The 17917-nt window shown below is 40.9% G+C and overlaps 1 protein-coding gene across 1 annotated transcript in view; it reads left to right on the forward strand.

Annotated features, from left to right (window-relative positions):
* Window positions 1–493: 493 nt before the first annotated feature.
* NXPH2 (neurexophilin 2) overlaps window positions 494–17917 on the forward strand; it is a gene marked incomplete at both ends in the record, with an annotated part of 38540 nt that continues 21116 nt past the window's right edge. Inside the window, one exon of the mRNA XM_082483739.1 lies at window positions 494–547. Within this exon, the coding sequence (XP_082339865.1) occupies window positions 494–547 (54 nt within the window). The remainder of the gene's footprint in view (window positions 548–17917) is intronic.

The raw sequence follows: 17917 nt of genomic DNA on the forward strand, positions 1-17917 counted from the left end.
GGCTCCTCTGCTCCGGCAGCACCATGGTGGTGGGCTACGGCTGTCGGGACGCTGCCGCCCCGCTGGTCGGCGGCGGGTTGTGAGGGGATTTCCCCCCCTACACACACCCCCCCCACACACACACACACACACCTCCCCGCCCCGCTGGGGGTGCCGCGGCCGCCCGGCCCGGCAGCGCCGCCACCGCCGCCCTTCCCGCCTTCTCCTTTTTCCCGCCTCCTGCCTCAGCCATGGCCGCCCGCGGAGCGCAGCGGCGCGGCAGTGCCGCCGGGGTCTCTCCGCTTGCCTGCCAGCGCCCCGTGAGGGGGGGGACGGGGGGACGGGACGGGGACACAAGCGGGGCGGTGTGTCCCTGAGCTCAGTCCTGCCTTCCCCCCCTTCCCTCCCCCCCCCGCCTCCCCGCTTCTCCTCCTCCTCCTCCTCCACCTCCTCCCCGGAGCGGAGATGTGCGAGACCCAGGCGAGGGGAGTCGCCTCCTAGACCGGCAGCCAGGATGGTGCACCTGCAGCCCCTGCCCCTCGTCGTGCTCCAGGGACTCCTCCAGCTCGTAAGTCTCCTTCCCCGGCTCCCCCACACCCCGCCCGGCCTCGAGGCTTTGGGGGACCCGACTCCCACCCCCCCAACACACAGACACCCCGGGGAGGACGGCGGGAGCCGTCTCCTCAGGAGGCGAAGGCAGGGCTGACCCCGCGCAGCCCCCTCCGCACCGGACACGCTCTTTCAGTTTCTTCCTTTTAAGTTATTTTTCGATGTTTGCTGCTCGGCGGGTTCGTTTGGGATGGCGGGGAGCAAAAAGCCGCTCCGGGAGCCTGGAGCTGGGGGCGGGGGGGGGGAGGCCGGGATGCTCCGGGAGCCGCCGCCGGGCGGGTCCGGGCGGAGGAGGGGGAGGCGGAGGCGGCTGTGTGCCCGGTAACACCCCAAACTATCCCTTCAAACTATCCTCCCTTCCCGAAAAGTTTTCCGCTGTCCTCAGGCGCCTCTTCTCGTGTGCACGGCCCGAGCGGGCAGAGTTCGGAGGTTCCCCCGTTAGTTTGGGCTTGCGGCAGCGCACGCCGGGGTTGCTTTTAATTCACTTTTTTGTTATTATTATAAACTGTCGTACGTATCTGTATTACGCCACGTCTTTTGCATGCAGCGGGGAGGGGTTGTGGGAATGTGGGGGCTGACGAGGTGAAAATGCAGCTTTCAAAGCTGGGGGGGGAGGGGGGGGCACGACTTCGCCCTTAACCAGCGAACGGGGTCGGTTTGTGGAGCATCGATGGGAGAAAACAAATGGGCTAAATGGTCGTGTTAATACGGCGGGAGAGGTTAAAAAGAGGGGGGGCGGGGGGAAATTACATTTGTAAAAGAGTTCGACAGTCCTCGCTTTAACAAGCGTTGTCCAAATGTTTTTTGGTTTTGTTTTTTTTTTTGGGGGGGGGTGTTTATACTCCCATAATTATCTCTGATTCGTGCTGCAAAAGTTCTGCCTCTCTTCCCCCAGCTGCCTTGTATCTGAAAGTTTTTCACTGTAGTCAATAGGGAGTGTGTAATAAACCTTGAAGGGATTAAACACCCTCCTTAAGAACTGGAGTCTAATATTACAGCGTGAGTTGATTGATTAGTTTTTGAGGAAGCTTATGTCAAATTCTAATCCGGTTTTGGATTGTGCTGGTCGTGTAATGTTTTTTGCTCCAGCACTTTATCATAGCAATGAAGTAGCGAGCTGCAGTCCTGCGATAAGGCACACATTTCTTTCACACTCCTATCCTTTTGGACAATAAAAGGCTGTTTACATTCTTCACGTTCTTGCAGCCCAGTTTCCAGCTAAACAACGCGCAGGGGTGAGAGATGGGAAAGGAAAGCAGTAAATAGATTACAAAGTTGCTGAGCAGAAGAGAACTAAATAAAAACGCTCCTTCCTCACACCTACCACCTCTCTCACTCCCTCACATCCTCCTCCTTATTTTTTTTTTTTTAAGCAGCTATCAAAGGGATTGATTTGAAACTTGTATCAACAGGGATCAGGTTTGTTATACAATGTTTTATGGATGATGTTGGAAAGTTGCTTGCTGTGGTCTTGCACACCTTGAGTGAAGGCTGACGAAAGAAGCAAAGTTGCTGTCTTGAATCAAACAAAAATCATGAGTAGTCACTGCAGGTTTTCAGGCAGATGTACCACTCGCCTCACCCAGGAGTGTTCATCTTTTCTGCATTGTTTATATACAAACCAGTGAAGTTTTGGAGCCAGTTAGTTTTATAGCTTACATGAATTAGTTTAAATAATAAATTAAAACAAGATGAGAACACCTGAGATTTTTGTGGTATTTTTTGGTATAGCTTTTAATGCTAATCTGTTACTAAAAAGTTGTGTAAATAAGTTTTAGCATATTATTACCAGAATATCTGGTTAACATCTGGATAAAGGCACAGTTTTATAAATTGAGTTTGGAAATATTTGATGCTGGTGGTAATGCACTGAATACAAGTCTCTGTGCTATTCTTTGTTCTCTGGCCAGTATTTGGAGGGACTGGTGGCTTCCTGGAATCTAATTAGCAGGTCTAGCAGGCAGGCATTGGTGGTACTCATTGTTGCCTTTTTTGTTTTATTTTGTTTGTTTTTTAAGACAAAAATCAATGTGATTAATATTAATACAACACTAAAGGCTCAGCATTTCAATCAAGAAAGAAAAAATTGTGGGTTTCTGTGTTGCAATACAGCAGTATTCTAGTAATCCAGAAATGCCTTCAAACCCTTCCTGATGGTGCAATCCTAAGGTTTTATGAAATCAGAGGCATTAGAATGCAAAATATTTTAGCATTGCATTTTAGTGAAGGTAGAAGTACTTTTTTATTATTATTATTATTAGATTTAACTTAGAATGCTTGCTTGGCTTTCAAATACCAAAGTGTGGTATCTACTTACCTACTTTTTAAAGGATAAAAACCATGTAAAACTTCACAAATTTGAGAAGCTGCTACAGATTATGGCAGACAGTGTCACTGAATTTCTGAAAGCAGTGTTAGTTAGGTGATTTTTTTATGTGCTGTATCTACTATTGTTAAATCAGAAGTTCATGTTTAGTACTTCCTTAATAGAGGATGGATGTATTTTTGCAGCGTATTCTTGGATTATTATTTTTACTAATAACTAGTATGTGTGCAGTATGAGCACGTATATATTTCTTAAACTACTTTGCATGTTTGGGTATATTAAACAGTAAGGAAACCTGCTGTTGAGTCAGGTTAAGGTGCTAACTTGCTTCTGTATAAATGCGTTTTCATTTTAAGTCAGGTTTACCTTATTTTTTCAATATAGATCAAAACAATAATTTGCAATGCACAGTCAGTAGGTCTAGGCTGTTATTGGTAAAAAGACCAAAAATTGTTGTGTTGTATTATATTATCATTAGCATGTACTGTTGCTTTGCTATTAATTTTTGGTAAGCTTTTTCAATGGTCATGTAATTGCTGAATGCCTTGTTAGTTATCTCTTTATAAATAATGGAATTCTGCATGTTGGGGATTGAAAAGACTGAAGTATTAGGATTATATGGTTTATAGTATGCCTGCTAGTGTTTTGATAAGTTAGCTTTACATGCCTTAAAGGCAGAGGGGCTTCTGCTACTTTCCTGCGGGTATTATTTATTATAAAGAAATCTTGATTAAAAAAAAAAAAAAATCAAGCATGTTGTCAGTATCCAGTACTTTCTTTTCATGTTATTAGTTTGCACCTTTAAAATGTTGTTTCTCGTAACATAGTTTTAGATAACTTCTATGGGGTCTTCAAAATGTATGAGATTTCCCCCTTTCCTTTAAGAAAGAAAGAGAGGGGAAAAAGGGCTCTATATAGGTTTTGAATCAAGAAGCAGAGTTTGCTTTAGCTATAGATAGCCACTACTTTCCCCTTTGTCTTGGCAAGGTATAGTTACAGACACTCACAGACAGGACCTGTGGTACTGTAGGGTAATTGGGCACCTTAACTATTTGTTTATTCCTACATCTTCGCAGTCTGAAATTAAAAAGGGTTACAGTAGCATTTTCTAGTGCCTATAGTTAAAGTGCATCAGCATTCCTATCAAGAAACTGTCTTCTAACATTATCATTGGGCAGAGTTGTCACCATGTTATAAACCCAGGAATAGATTGTTTTGCAAACCCTTAAAAGTAGTTTATTTTTTCCCAGTAGTGTTTGTATTATGAGAAATAATTAAAAAAGACAAAGTATGTTTTAAGATTTTTTTTTTCCACCAAGATTGACATATAGCATTTGATATGAGTGAAATTCAATGACAGATTATGTTTGTCTTGGACTTTTCAAGGGCTGAAATCTTTACCTATAATGAAAAGCAATTCATCAGACAATTAAGCCAAAATTTTTGAGGAGTGGTTTTTTTCTTTTTTTAAGAGTTTAATGACTTGAGCTGAAAAGAACATTTATAACTTGCTATAGTACAAGACATTGCTTCATATGCAGGAATAGCTTGAAAACTGAGATAAAGCTGCATTTCCATTTAAAATATGTACACCACGTGAGGTGTAGAAACACAGAGGTATGTTCCTCCTGGCTACTTTAATTTTGTCTCCGTAGCCCTGCAAACGTGGTCTGTGTAACATGCCCTTGCAGTGAGAATCAGAAATAGGCACCGTGCAAAACTCTCAACTCTGTTTCGGAAAGGTAAACGCTTCCCTCCGGTCATCTTGAAGCGCATAGATGAAATTCCATCCCACTTCATTTCAGGGAGATCTTTGTCATGAAATATATTGGGCCCAACATTTCATTTAGTTTATTTTGGTATTTTTCTTGATGCTGTAGGCATTGTAAGCCTACATCTCATTCTTGTGTAATAAAGTAATATAAGTAACCCAAGGAATGCAGGCAGTTTGAAGTTGAAGACAGCTCAACAACTGCTGGTTTCAGCAGTTTGAGAATTTATTATCCTGAATGAAGAGGTGGATTAAGGTGGATGGGGCTAGGTTTAGTTTACATAGGAGGTTAACATGCAACGCTAAACTTGACTTGTCCTTACGTCACGCCTTTTGACCTAGTCCTGTGGAATTGGTGACTGGTATTTTTCAGTTTATTTGTAGGTTGACTGGGGCACAGAAAGGTTATAGAACCTATTTAAAATCTGTACAGCGAGTCTGTTTGACTGATGTCCACTAGACTGCAAGATACCCCAGGCTTCACTAACACAGGACACGTAAAATGCAAGTCTCAATCTCTCTGTCTGTAACATGGAAAGTATTTTTCTGCCATTCTAAGTACTTTGAGAGCTACCTGTCAGAGATGTGCTGCAAGTACTTCTCATTACCGGTAGGTAGCACAGTGTAATCCACAGGGAAGTGAAACAGAAAAATCAGTGGTGCCCAAACACTAAATTGGGATACTCTGATCAGTCCCACATTTTTTGTTTTGCTTCCTGAGCCTTAATTTCTGCAAGAGGGGAATTCAAGCCTGGGTGTTGAAAGGGTGCAACAGCAGAAACCACTCGCTGATCTGGACTTTCAGGGTGTCAAGACTCAGAGAGGTGCAACTCCCTTCTAGGTGTGCCAGATTCCTCCTGTACTGTTGAAAATTTTACACTTAATCAACACTTCACAAACAAAAACGTACAAGGAGAAGCAAGGGCTGCTCAGCATGGCATGGGAAATGAGCACTGGGCAGTAACTGTCACTGGGGTGGCAGTGATTCGAAGCCTGTGATCTGTGGGTGACATGTTAACCTGTATTTGGCTCAAGTATTGAACTAGACATGGTAATTCCTGGGCACTTCTGGTAAATAACGGCAGTAAGAAAATATCCGTGCTAGTCTATGCTGAATGGTTTTAAGACAAAAGCTGTAATTCCATAGGTGCGGATTGCATCTTCATGAGAAACGGAGCAAGCTGTTCTGGTGCTCAGGGAAGACTGTCACTTTGTCTTTCACACATATTTGTCAATGTATCAAAACTAAACACAGTGAGGAAAAAGGAAGAATTTTTTGCCTTTATCACAATATTGCTGCGATAAGTGACTATTTAAAAGCACGTGTATGTACTTCACAGGACAGCACATTTGCCTTGTTAACCTGTCTTCTAACCTCCTGATTTTTGCCCACCTCTCTAACTCACCACTTCGCTCTAACCATTATAAGGCAAAAATACTGGCCTTGAAATTTTTACTAGATCAAATCTTGCAGAACTGGATCAAATCTAACAGAACTGGAAAAGAGGAAAGTGAAAGTTCTCATTCACGTGACTATTATAAATTAATCCTGAACTTGATTTCCAAACATCCTATTTTGGAGCGGCTTTCGCCTTTCACTTCAGATCTGGAATATGGTTGTGTATATTTCCCCAACCCCATTCATTGTTACCATTCCACTTTCATTCTGTCAATTTCCCACCATGTTTGTATCTGTGGTTTATGTAGTTTGTTTTGGTAGTTAAAGAATCAATCAGAGTTAAAGAAAATAATGGGTGGACATGCTAAGTAGGGTCTGCTTCCAGCAGAGCATCACTAATGTTAAATAAGTCCATGAGAGTCATGTTTCACCCTCTTAAAGTCCCTTTCCTCCAATTTAGCGCTTTTCACACTTGCAGGTTTTCTCCGATACTCTCTCTATATTCACCCCATTTATCAGTTGTTTCCTTGTGGCTCATATTTCAGAAATTATTATTGTACCATTATAGCACTGAAAACGTGGTAGCATCTGTGCAGAGTCATGCAACATGTTTGTGCCTGCATGTCAAGTTGCGCACTTGGGCTACACCCTGCATTAAATAAACTGATGGAGGATCCTCAACGTAAGGCTGCAGCCCAGGAGTCTGCACCTTGCAGCAGGACTCCTTGCAGCATGGAACATGGGCTGGAGACCTAACATGTGGAGTCTGGGAGCAGGTGCATACCACACACTTGTGATGCTGGAAAAGCTATGGGTCCTGTGCAGAAATATGGGAGTTGTCAGCACTCTGCCAGGTGAGCAGAAGATGGGATGGGGGGTGGATGAGTTTCTGAATGAATCTCATGCAAATGTCATGAGGTCTGCAGGTCAGGACTTGGAAAAGAGTGTTAATTCCTTTCCTGTAGGGAATCTCCTTGTGGGCTGATGTTCTGTGTCAGCTATAAGCTCAGTTGCAGTTAACGAAGAGATTCAAGGAAACAAGAGTGGAGGGGAAATAAAGGGCTGTGAAGATGGGTCCACAGTTAAGACTAAGTAGTTTCGTCCTTGCAGCAAAGATTTCAGTGCTGGTATGATGCTCTGCTCTCCCTGGAATGGCTGTGCTTACTGTAACTATAGAATTTGAATTACTTGACTGTAATTTAAGGTAGAATTAAAGAGCTTTAAGAGCTGTAGTTCTTGAGATAGGTTTTCTCTTTGTTCCAAACGATTGGTAGTAATAGAAGCTATTATTAGCAGGGAAGTGAAAATGAAAGAATAGGGAGAAATAAAACTAAGAATCTAATGTCTCTAAAATCAGTTTTTCTGTGCTTTGGGACCAATTATGGTTATTGTGTCATTACAGTGCAGAGTTGAGGTTGCTTAGAATGCCCTAATTCTGCTCCTCCAGATCAAGCATGTTTAGTTTATGATCAGTGATCAGTTGAGAATTTCCTGACTTTATAATACTTGGTTTTGGTGATGACCAGATATTTCTAGTAGCATGAATCACCCCTATAAACACAACCTTAATTTCATCTTGCTGTACCCATTATCTAGGAAAATAAAACACTGCGCATAGAAGTGCTTCTATATTTGTTCTGTTACTTTGTAGATTTGAGAGGTTTTTATGGTTCTAATGGAGAAGGAGATGGCTGTGCTTAAGGCTGACCTGAAGAAAAAAAGTGCTGGGACTTGGCTGAGGGAGTAAGAGGTGAATATGAGATAAGAGGAAGATGATGGAAATAAACCAGCCCTGGGGGCAGGTGGAGTGGGCCTGAGCAGTTACTGCAGAAGAAGAGGGACAGACAGACAGTAACAAGGAATATTCCAAGAGTAACACCAGGCTCTGTATATGAGAGGCTGTGGTGGGTTCTTTCTGCTGTTATTCTTCCTATTGGAGAGAATTTGGAAGTGGGATTTTTTCCAACCAGCCCCTCAGTAGGGGAAAGCAAAGAAGGACAATTTGAACTCTCTGACTTGGTCCGCCTCTTTAATTGTACAAGTGCAAGAGTCTGGTGATTGCCATGAGCAGTTCTGGGTTGCTGTTTTCAGCTGTGAAGGGGGATAGGGAACCACAAATCTTAGTACCCCAGGAGGGTCAAATATGAGACCTCAAAGGTTGGTTTTTGTTTCTTCTGAGGCTACCCGGCTCTTTTCTCCTTGCAAACTGCCTGCTGATTGCTTCTGTTGGTCTTTACATGGATTTAGAAAGTTGGAATTGCCATTCCCCACGAGGCTTGAGGGTCTCATGGCCAGTGATTTGTTCTCCAGCCTCCAGCTGTAGCTGTTTCTGAATGTGTTCCTCCACCATTGGCAGCATTAACCATACAGGGTATTCCTAGGTTGAATTTTACTCCTTGCTTCAAGCAGCTGGGTTTCTTCTTCTTAGAAGAAACCATTGGAGATTGTAGCATAGGAATAGGTATGTAACAGTAGCTTTATAGTACTCCATAGTTGGACTTCATGGTATTTTATAGTCAAGATGTGTTACACGTATGTCATCATTATTTTGGGAAACTGAGGGAACAAAGGCTGGCTCAGCATCACAAAATAGAGCTTCAGGGTATGTTTCTCAGCCTCACCTCCAGTGGACCAGAACAATATCCAGCATAGCAGAATAGACCCTCTCCTTCACTGGCTCATCTTGATACAGAGTCAGAGGCAAGGATAAATATTTGTCAGAGGAGAAGCTGACTTCTGTGTTATATGTTTACATCCATGGTGAATGACCATAAGTTGATTAATTGTGACATATTGCTTGGGATTTTTGACCCATGGCTATTAAGGTGAAACTACATGCATTTTTTCCAAGTTGGATTTTTTGTGCTGAACCACATGTGTTCTTAAGGTAAAATTCTAATATATCTACATACAATACAGTAACACAGTAGTTTGGTATTTTTTGTCTCCAAAAGACAAGGAAATGTATAATTAAGAGTGTGTATTTAAAGTACAGTAAACTGTATGTGGGTTACAGTCATCTTGGAGCCATGTATTTTGAAACTGAGTAAATTCAGGGTTTGTACTAAAGAGAGTATGTGGATGGCATAAAGAAATAGCTTTATCCCTACCCTTAAGTGGCGTTTTGCGGAGGAAAACATAAAACATAGAAAAACCTCCTAAATATCTTTACAATATATTTTAATATAATATCAGGGCAAAGTATAATTAGATATATTTATTTCATATAGTAGGGGGCAGAGGTTACATTATGAGGCTGCAGTCTACATGGGCATATACAAACTCCACTGTACTATTTTGTTCAACCCAACTCCAGTATGGAAGGCAAATATGGTAGCATGAGACAGTGCTACTAAATCTTGCTGAGAGACCAGAGTGGCAGGTTTAAGCCTAAATATGTCTAAGCAACCTCCAGGTATAAACGCAGATTTAAATACAGGAGAACCAATTGTAGGACTGTTGGTCCTGTAGACCATGTAGACATGCGTTCCCTTGTGTCAGGAAGGTTAGTATTGCATGTGAGAAACTAAACCCTTTATTTCACAGACTTTAGTGTTTAATGTGGGGATAACTACAAAATCCTCTTGTGCTTTATTCTGTTATGGATTCATAAAATACACTTTTAGTTTGGAGCCTTCTTGGTTTAAAAGCAAATAAAAGTCTTTCTAAGATATTCAGAAACAGCAAAAAAGAAAAAGTTGGGAAGCAGTATCTTAAATAAGTTAAAGATAAAACTTCAATCTTAAAACCTTTTTTTTTAAAAAAAAAAAAAAAATAAAATATTAAAGCACCACAATAGTTGAAAAGACCTGCTGAGTCTTGACTCTTAATTGGCTTGTGATGGGGACATATTCGGAGTTACAGAATGTGAAACGAGAGAAGCAAAGAGCAGTTCTTCAGTTTCTTGTGCAAACAGTATGCCAGGGAGAAGGCTAAAGCCTGTGTTGTTTTTCACTTATTAAACTAACAAAATGCTAATGAGCTTTGTGGGAAGATTCATAGATAGTGTTACCTCTGTCACTGTGGCGCCACTGAAGAGTTATCGGGTGTGTTAGCCTGGGCCAATTTAAATTTGATTCTTGAAACACTTGTATGTGACTCACTAAATCGCACCTCACTTTCTTTCAAAACAGATTAAATTTTGTCCATTGGCTAATATAAATTCTGTGGCCATTCAGGGAAAGGAAAAGAATGATGTCAAATTTACTGGGTTGGGACAAATCCTGTGATACAGCTGCAGTTGCACACTAGACTCGGCTTCATCCCGATGCTTAACCACTGTGTAGTTTACAGCTGTTGAATTAGTCTTCCAGTACTGGAAACATCCATTTTTGAGCTAATTTTGAATCAAACTGCATGATCTTTTGTGCTGAATGACAAATCCATCAGTCTTCTCTGCATTCCTCTGGCTTGAGTCTGCTCTGCTGTAAGGAGGTCTCTGGCCCTCCAAAGAGGTTTTGCAAGCTGTACTCTGCTGTGAGCTGTCTGCTTGCCACCTCTCCTTCTCCCTTCTCCATCCTCCTGAAGCTTTTTCCAAGCAGAGGATGCTCAGTTCCTCTGGGAGAAGCAGTGACTTCCTCACTTCTCTTTTTCTCCTGGAGATGCCTGCCTGATCTGAAGTATGGTAGTCAGGACCAGTTAAAAAGACCACATTCCTTTCTACTGCCCAGTAGAAAAAAAATAATACTTCAACTTTGTTTTTTAAAGCAAACCTACTGTATTTGTACAGGAAAAAAATTAAATAGAGCCACATTTCCAGGATCAGTTAGTGGTCATCTGTTCACCCCTTGCTGATAGCTGTCTGTCCAAACTCTCTGATAGAAGATCAATCCAAAGGCTTTATTGGCTTTGAGTCTTAGGTTGTATAATGTACTTCTAGAGGGCTTCCATTTAAAACCACCTATTTTTTAACTAAGTCATTACAAGGCAAAATCTGAGTGGATATCCACTATTCAAGTAAAAGATTGGAGCATGATGTGGGGGCTGTCGTATTTTGTTGGTTTTTTTTTTTTTAAGAAGCAAGTTTTACAGAACTGCAGATGTTATAGATGCTGCACTACTTCTCTAAAAATATATTTTCCTCTTCTGACACCCTCTCCCTATCAAGGTCTTGCTGTAGCAGTGAGCTCTACTGTATAAAATTTAGATCAAGACCAAGAGATACTACAAACTGCATTTCCACCACACTTGCTTTCTGGGGGCACAGAAGGTTTTTTTTGTTTCTTTACACTTTCTCTCCTCCCCCCTAGAACCCAAAATTCCATTATTTTTTTTTTTTTTTTCTACAACAGTTCTGGTGAAATCACAGCTGATGTTTTTACTTAAAATTCTTAAAAAGTGGGAGACCCATTCTCATCCATCTCACTCTTTGAGCCTCTTATTGTTCTTTTCACCAAAACGCAGTATCCAGTTCCTGGCACCTAATTGAAGCTAGCTTAAAACAATACCAAGGTAGTTGAGTGTCTGACAGGAGAACAAATTCATTGTTGAGTTAGGACCTATTTGACTTAAAATAAATGAAATGCCTCTAAATGTAAGAAGGAAAAAAATATGACGTACCTCACACTTAGATCCATTTTATGGTATTCACCCCATAATTCTTCTATTCAGATATGCATGACCTATGAATTATCACCAATGGACAGCCTAGCGCTGCTGTGACTAGGGAATTTAAACTCCACATTTTGTTTAGCAAAACCTTTTTGTGGATATTGGATGGGATCTGTTACCCTGCTTACTTAGACTGAAGGTTCAGTGTTGCTGTTTTTAATACTTAATGTTGAACAATGGGGAAGGAATGAATTTAAAACAGCTGACACTTGTATTTATGATGACTAAGAATATCATTCTGCAGAAATTTGCCTTCTGGTGAGTCTGCAATAGTCTTTCAATGGACAGCACAGTTATATTTTTGGTGGAATAACAAGATTAATATGGTGAAAAATACAAATATAATAGGTATTGTATCTTTCTTAGGTTTTGATGGATTGGATTGTCTTGTCCAGTTCAGATTAACTACTAGATTTATTTTTAATTGAGGTCAATAAAGCTGGTAACTGTGAAGAAGACTCAACTTTGTGTTCTATTTAGGTATTAAAATTGTAGTCCTGATAAAACAAACCAGTAGTCACTTCGTTGACTTGTCCCATAGCTGTGATATTAATATCCTTCTGTGCACTCAGGGAATATTGAAATAAACTGGTCTGTGAGCAGGTATTAATAAAGCCTGCACTACTATGAATATGCGCCCTATGTTGCAATTTCTGTCTTACCCCCTATAATTATTTAATAGAAATCTAATTATTATTGAGATCACCAGCTCTGTCAGATCTGATTGAAGTGCACAGAATGGTTGAACAGTTATTTGAGTGGGACTGACATACAGCTGATGGGCAGCAGCAGCAAAGCAAGCGTGATTTTCTTAGGAAATGGGCTAAAGTAATATTTAAATCAAATGAGCCTGAAAGCCAAACCACACCTTCACCCCAATCAAAAGTTCACCAGGATTTCCTAGTGTGGCAACACTTCAGGGTTTTGGTTGTTATTGTATAGACACGCAGAGGCTGCAAAAGACATTTTCATCTTTCCTTGGCTGTAATGAAAACGTGGGCTACTGTATAATTCATTTGGTTCAGGCTCCTCTTCAAAATACTCAACTGGAAAAGAAGTAGTAATCAATTTTAGTGGGGCAAGGAAACCTACACAAATAAATTTGAGTCGTCTTTTTTCTCACTTCTTCAGTTTGAGAACAGCATCTTAACTAAATGTGGTCAGGAATTTTTCTACATTTCAGGAAAACTCAAAGTCATTAAAAGATAGTACAGAAGTTATCTATATCACAATTTTGAATTAAACACCTGCAGTTTGCATATGGTGCCTGAGAATGAGATTCTGCAAGCTCCCCACACAGAAGGAAGGGAGATCCCTAGCAAGGTCCCAAGGAGAAAGGAGCAATAGCTTAAAATGTATCTTTCTTGGAAACTTCAGAGCCTGCCTCTGGGTTGCAAGGATGCCTTCTTTCACTTCGACTAGCAGGCTTTTTAAGGGAAGCTGGTTAGCCTACAGCTTTTAATGACTAATGAATAAATAGGTGATAATATCTCCATTCTCTCTTTGCAAATAAGTTGGCACTTATCCCCTAATTAGGGTAACAGAAGGGAAAGTGAGCCTGTGTCTCTCAAGACAGCATCATATTTATGAAGGTAGACAGTATTCTACAGGAGGGTGCTCAGTCCCTGCCCTCAAAGGGACTGAAAGCTGCTTGGATCTACCTTGTGAAGGGAGAAAGAGAATAAGTACAAATTTGTTCATTTGGGGGGGGGTTGGTTTTTGTGTGTGTGTTTTTTTTTTTTTTTTTCTTGGAGGTTGGGTACATATGTTCTAATTCAGTAAGATCAGGAAAGTGGCTTTCCTCTCACACCTACCAGAAAATGTACTTGCTCCTATAATGAGACATTGGATTAAAAAACCCTAAAAAAATAGAAGAAAATAACATAGAGGTGGAGGTATCATTGCAAGCATTTTTTTTTCTTCTTTCTTTGACTTTAGTCAAAGGGTGTGAAAACCACATCCTGGATTGGATCTTGCAACAGGAAACGATGCAGGAATGCTTAGACCTGTATCCTGGGAGAGCCCATGCATGGATTAGGAGCTCAGGTGCTCAGGGAGGCATACTCCAAACCAAAATAAAGGAAATTTGCATTCTTAAAACATGAAGACTACTTGGGTCATATGTCTTACAGGGTGGTTTTAGAGGTTATAGATTGAGGACCTAGGCATATGGTACGAACCTGTGGAAAAACTGTACTTGCTGTCTCTCAAGCTCTCTTTGCTTTTTTGTTGCTTTCTTTAGCAGATGGATAGCAGGAAAAGCTGCATGATATCTTCCTGTGATGTAGGATTGCTCATACTGAACACTTCCTAGTATTCTTCCTTAGGTTTTATTTTAGAAGTTCCCATGATAATCCTTAGGAAGTTTCACAGTTGACAGTATCATATTGTTTAGTAAGTTTTTCCTAATACTATACACAAAGTTTTCCTAATTCCTTCCTATTATGCTTAGCTATCTTCTTTTCTGTCACTCTTGAGGCACTTTGCTTTAGGCGGCATTATTTTCCTGTTCTTGGGGACTTTTTCCTCAAAGAACTACAATGTTAGCGTTGTGAGTCACAATAACTTTTGCCCCTTCATTGATCTTTCCTACTGATCGTATATATTTGGAGTAACGTATGTCTTTTTCTTCCCTCTTTCCTGTTGGTTTACACAGAAGATCTTAGTGGAAAGGCATCCACAGTGCTGACCCAACTTGTTAGGGTTAAAAGATACCATGTAAGCATAGAGGACTCTGGAGAATTTGGCAGTTTTGCAGATGAGAAAAATGGACTAGGTTCAGGAGGAAGATGTTATATTCTGAATAATTCTCTTGAAATTTTTTTTCTACTTCAAACCGCAATGTTTTCACTACTAATTTTTTTTTTTTTTTTACCCATCTCTGGGCACACTATCTTGGCGCTTTTTTTTTCTGGACGTCAGCAGTCAGCCCATGAGAATGGGATATTATGCATCCTACGTGTATGTTCTGAAGATGTGAACTACGTGACTACATTAGCACTATGAACAAGTTAACAAGCACAACACCAAAAGGTAGGATAAGTACAGTTACGAGGTTTTGATCAGCTCAGAGCTCGGGGAGAATGTTCTCGTATCTAGCCAGAAACATTACCAATCTCCCTGATGTATTATTTCCATTGCAAGCTCTTCAGGGTGCCTTCTGCTTTGTGTACAGGGCTGAGCACACATCAGTGCTCTGAGTAAATACAGTAGTGGCTGAAAAGAAAAATAACAGCAGGAATTACACATAAGCAGATTGTATACCTAAATATTTTGCTCAGTCTCTAATTTCTGATTAAAGAAATGCCTCATAAATTCCCGAGGGACTGGTTTCTTTGCAACCAGTGACAACCTTTGTAGCTGTCAGTGTGTAAGAAAAGCTTCTGTTGAAAGACGCCATAAAAGAAAAAAAAAATCACACATTCTGTTCGTATAAACCTGATATTGCTTCAAATTTTGTATTCTTGAAAGAAATACACTTGGAGTAGTCAGTAAAATAGTCCTTTTACCAGGAACCACCACCTGTTTCTCTTACAAGTCATCATCTTTAATAGATAAACTTTCCATTAAGAGCTAGACAAGGTGCTAGTTCTTCTTGCAGTAGTCAGAAATAAGAACAATAAATGTGTGGGAGAAATTCATCAATTTGGTTAGAAACATCAAGGTGCATGCCTATCTGAAATATAGACAAATAGGTTCAGAGAAGGCTTCAAGTACAGAATTATTGACCCTGGAGGATAAGATACAGAATAACCTTCCTACGCTGTACTTTGTCAATTTTAAGTAGTGTTTGCAAGGGGAGTAGTTTAACAGTCTCATCCTCCTCAGCAAAAATTTAATAGCAGATGCATCAGAGCTTTTCCTAAAAAATTTTTTTCCTTTTATGAATTACACTGCTGTAAAAATGTATTAATGTTCTATGCATTCACTAATGTGCTGTAAGACAGTATAAATAAATACAACTGATTAATGTAACTCATAAAAGTACATAAATGGGTCCCTTTTCTGATTGCTCATTTTCTGATTGCTGTCTTAATTCTGGGACCAAATTGTTGAGCTCTCTCTATGGTGTGTCACAATCATGGAAGCAATGGGGTCTGCAATACTACATCCATGTGTAGGGTGAAAGATTAAGTCAGTAGATCACAATGAATCTTTTTTTATCTTTTTAAATATAAATATAATTCTCCAAAGTTAACTTTTGAGATAATTTTTTTTTCATGTGGTGCTAATCCTATGTCTGCACTGGGATATTTTAATAACACCCCTCCTTCGAATTCTTCAAACCCAACAGCAACAACTTTCAGCAACATATTTTGTAAATAACTTTCTAATGAAATTCGAAGCAAACAAGATTGTTTAAATCATCTTCCTCGGGAAGATTAGTTTTCAGGGGTTTTACTTTGTTTTTACTGTGTTTTCCAGTAAACTACATCAAAACTTTTTAGTAATGAATTATTAGATTATGAAAATTTAATCCTACACAATCCTTCTGTGAATTCAGTCTTTGGTCTTACAGAAGAAGGGAACTCCATTTGTTACTGACCTCCAGTTAGAGTAGAACTTGTTAACCACTACTTTCTGAGCCTGAGTCCAGCTGCTTTTTCACCCAAACAGTAGTCTGCTTATCAAGGCAGTAACATCCCACCTTGGAGACACATGCTTGGAAGGCTGTCAAAAACCTTGATAAAGTTGATGACGTTCCTCTGCTCTCTCCTCATCCACAGATCTAGTCTTTTGATAAATATTTGGCAATCAGTTTAGTCAAGCATGGTAAATTTAGTAAATCCATGGTAAATCTATGCTGGCTATTCCCAGTCATCATCTTCCCCTTCATGTGCCTAGATATGACTTTAGAGAGGATTTGCTCCTTGATTTCCCCAGGGGCTGAAGTGAGTCTGAGCAGCTGGTAATCTCCCGGATTGTTTTTAGCCTTTTTTTAATAATGGTCACTACATTTGGGTTTTTCCTGGTGATAAGGGACCTTCCCCAGTTTCCAAAACCTTTCAAACTTGATAGTGAACAGCCTCATAATAACATCAGCCAGCTCTTTCAGCACACTTGAATGATACCCATCCATCCTTGTGGACTGTGTATGGGTTCAGATTGCTCAAGGGACCCCTGACTCAATTCTCTTCTGTGACTGATAGTAAGGATTATGTAGGGAATAGAATCAGAACTTCATAGGAGTTGAATTAGTTGCACTTAGTTGTGTAAGAGTCAAATGCATCCTTTGGAGTTCAATATTATAGCACTGAAATAAGTACCACTGGTTTTGTTTAGTGACAGATGCTAAATGATCATTAAGCCAAAATTTAAATAATCATCTGCAAAGGAATAGTTGTCATTCACAATCATAGAATGGTTTAGATTGGAAAGGACCTTGAAGATCATCAAGTTCCAACCCCCCTGCCATAGGCAGGGACACCTCCCACTAGACCAGGTTGCCCAGGGCCACATCCAGCCTGGCCTTGAACACCTCCAGGGATGGGGCCTCAACAACCTCTCTGGACAACCTGTTCCAGTGCCTCACCACCCTCAAAGTGAAAAACTTCTTCCTAATGTTCAATCTGAACCTGCCCTCTTCTAGTTTAAAGCCATTCCCCTTCATCCTATCTCTACATGCCCGAGTAAAGAATCCTTCCCCAGCTCTCCTGTAGGCCCCCTTTAGGTACTGGAAGGCTGCAATAAGATCTCCCCAGAGCCTTCTCTTCTCCAGGCTGAACAGCCCCAACTCTCTCAGCCTCTCCTCATAGGAGAGGTGCCCCAGCCCTCGGACCATCCTCGTGGCTCTCCTCTGGACACGCTCCAGCAGGTCCATGTCCTCCTTATGTTGGGGACTCCAGATCTGGATGTAGTACTCCAGGTGGGGTCTCATGAGAGACAATTTTTTCTCTAAATTAACTAGAAGGACACGATGGTTCACTTCGAGTCTCTTTAGAAGACCTAAGCTTTACTTACAAGGGTAGGTCTTGAGTTTGGTCTTCCAATATTGCCACAGAGAATGGCCTTGTAGGGGCAGAAGGAACAGTGCTTCTGGTGCACTGGAAATGCTCCTTGCAGGCAAGGATGCTCCAGGGGGGAGCAGCAATATGCACTCTTTTGATCACTCTGGAGCACCACATCCCTGTAAGTATTGTTTTGTACTCCCATCTTTCTCTATCCCTATATAGTTTGAACACAGTATACTTTTCCCTGAAGTCTACATCAGCAGTGTATAAGA

This window comes from Vanellus vanellus, assembly GCF_965231255.1.
Source record: "Vanellus vanellus genome assembly, chromosome: 5".
Lineage (NCBI taxonomy): Eukaryota > Metazoa > Chordata > Aves > Charadriiformes > Charadriidae > Vanellus > Vanellus vanellus.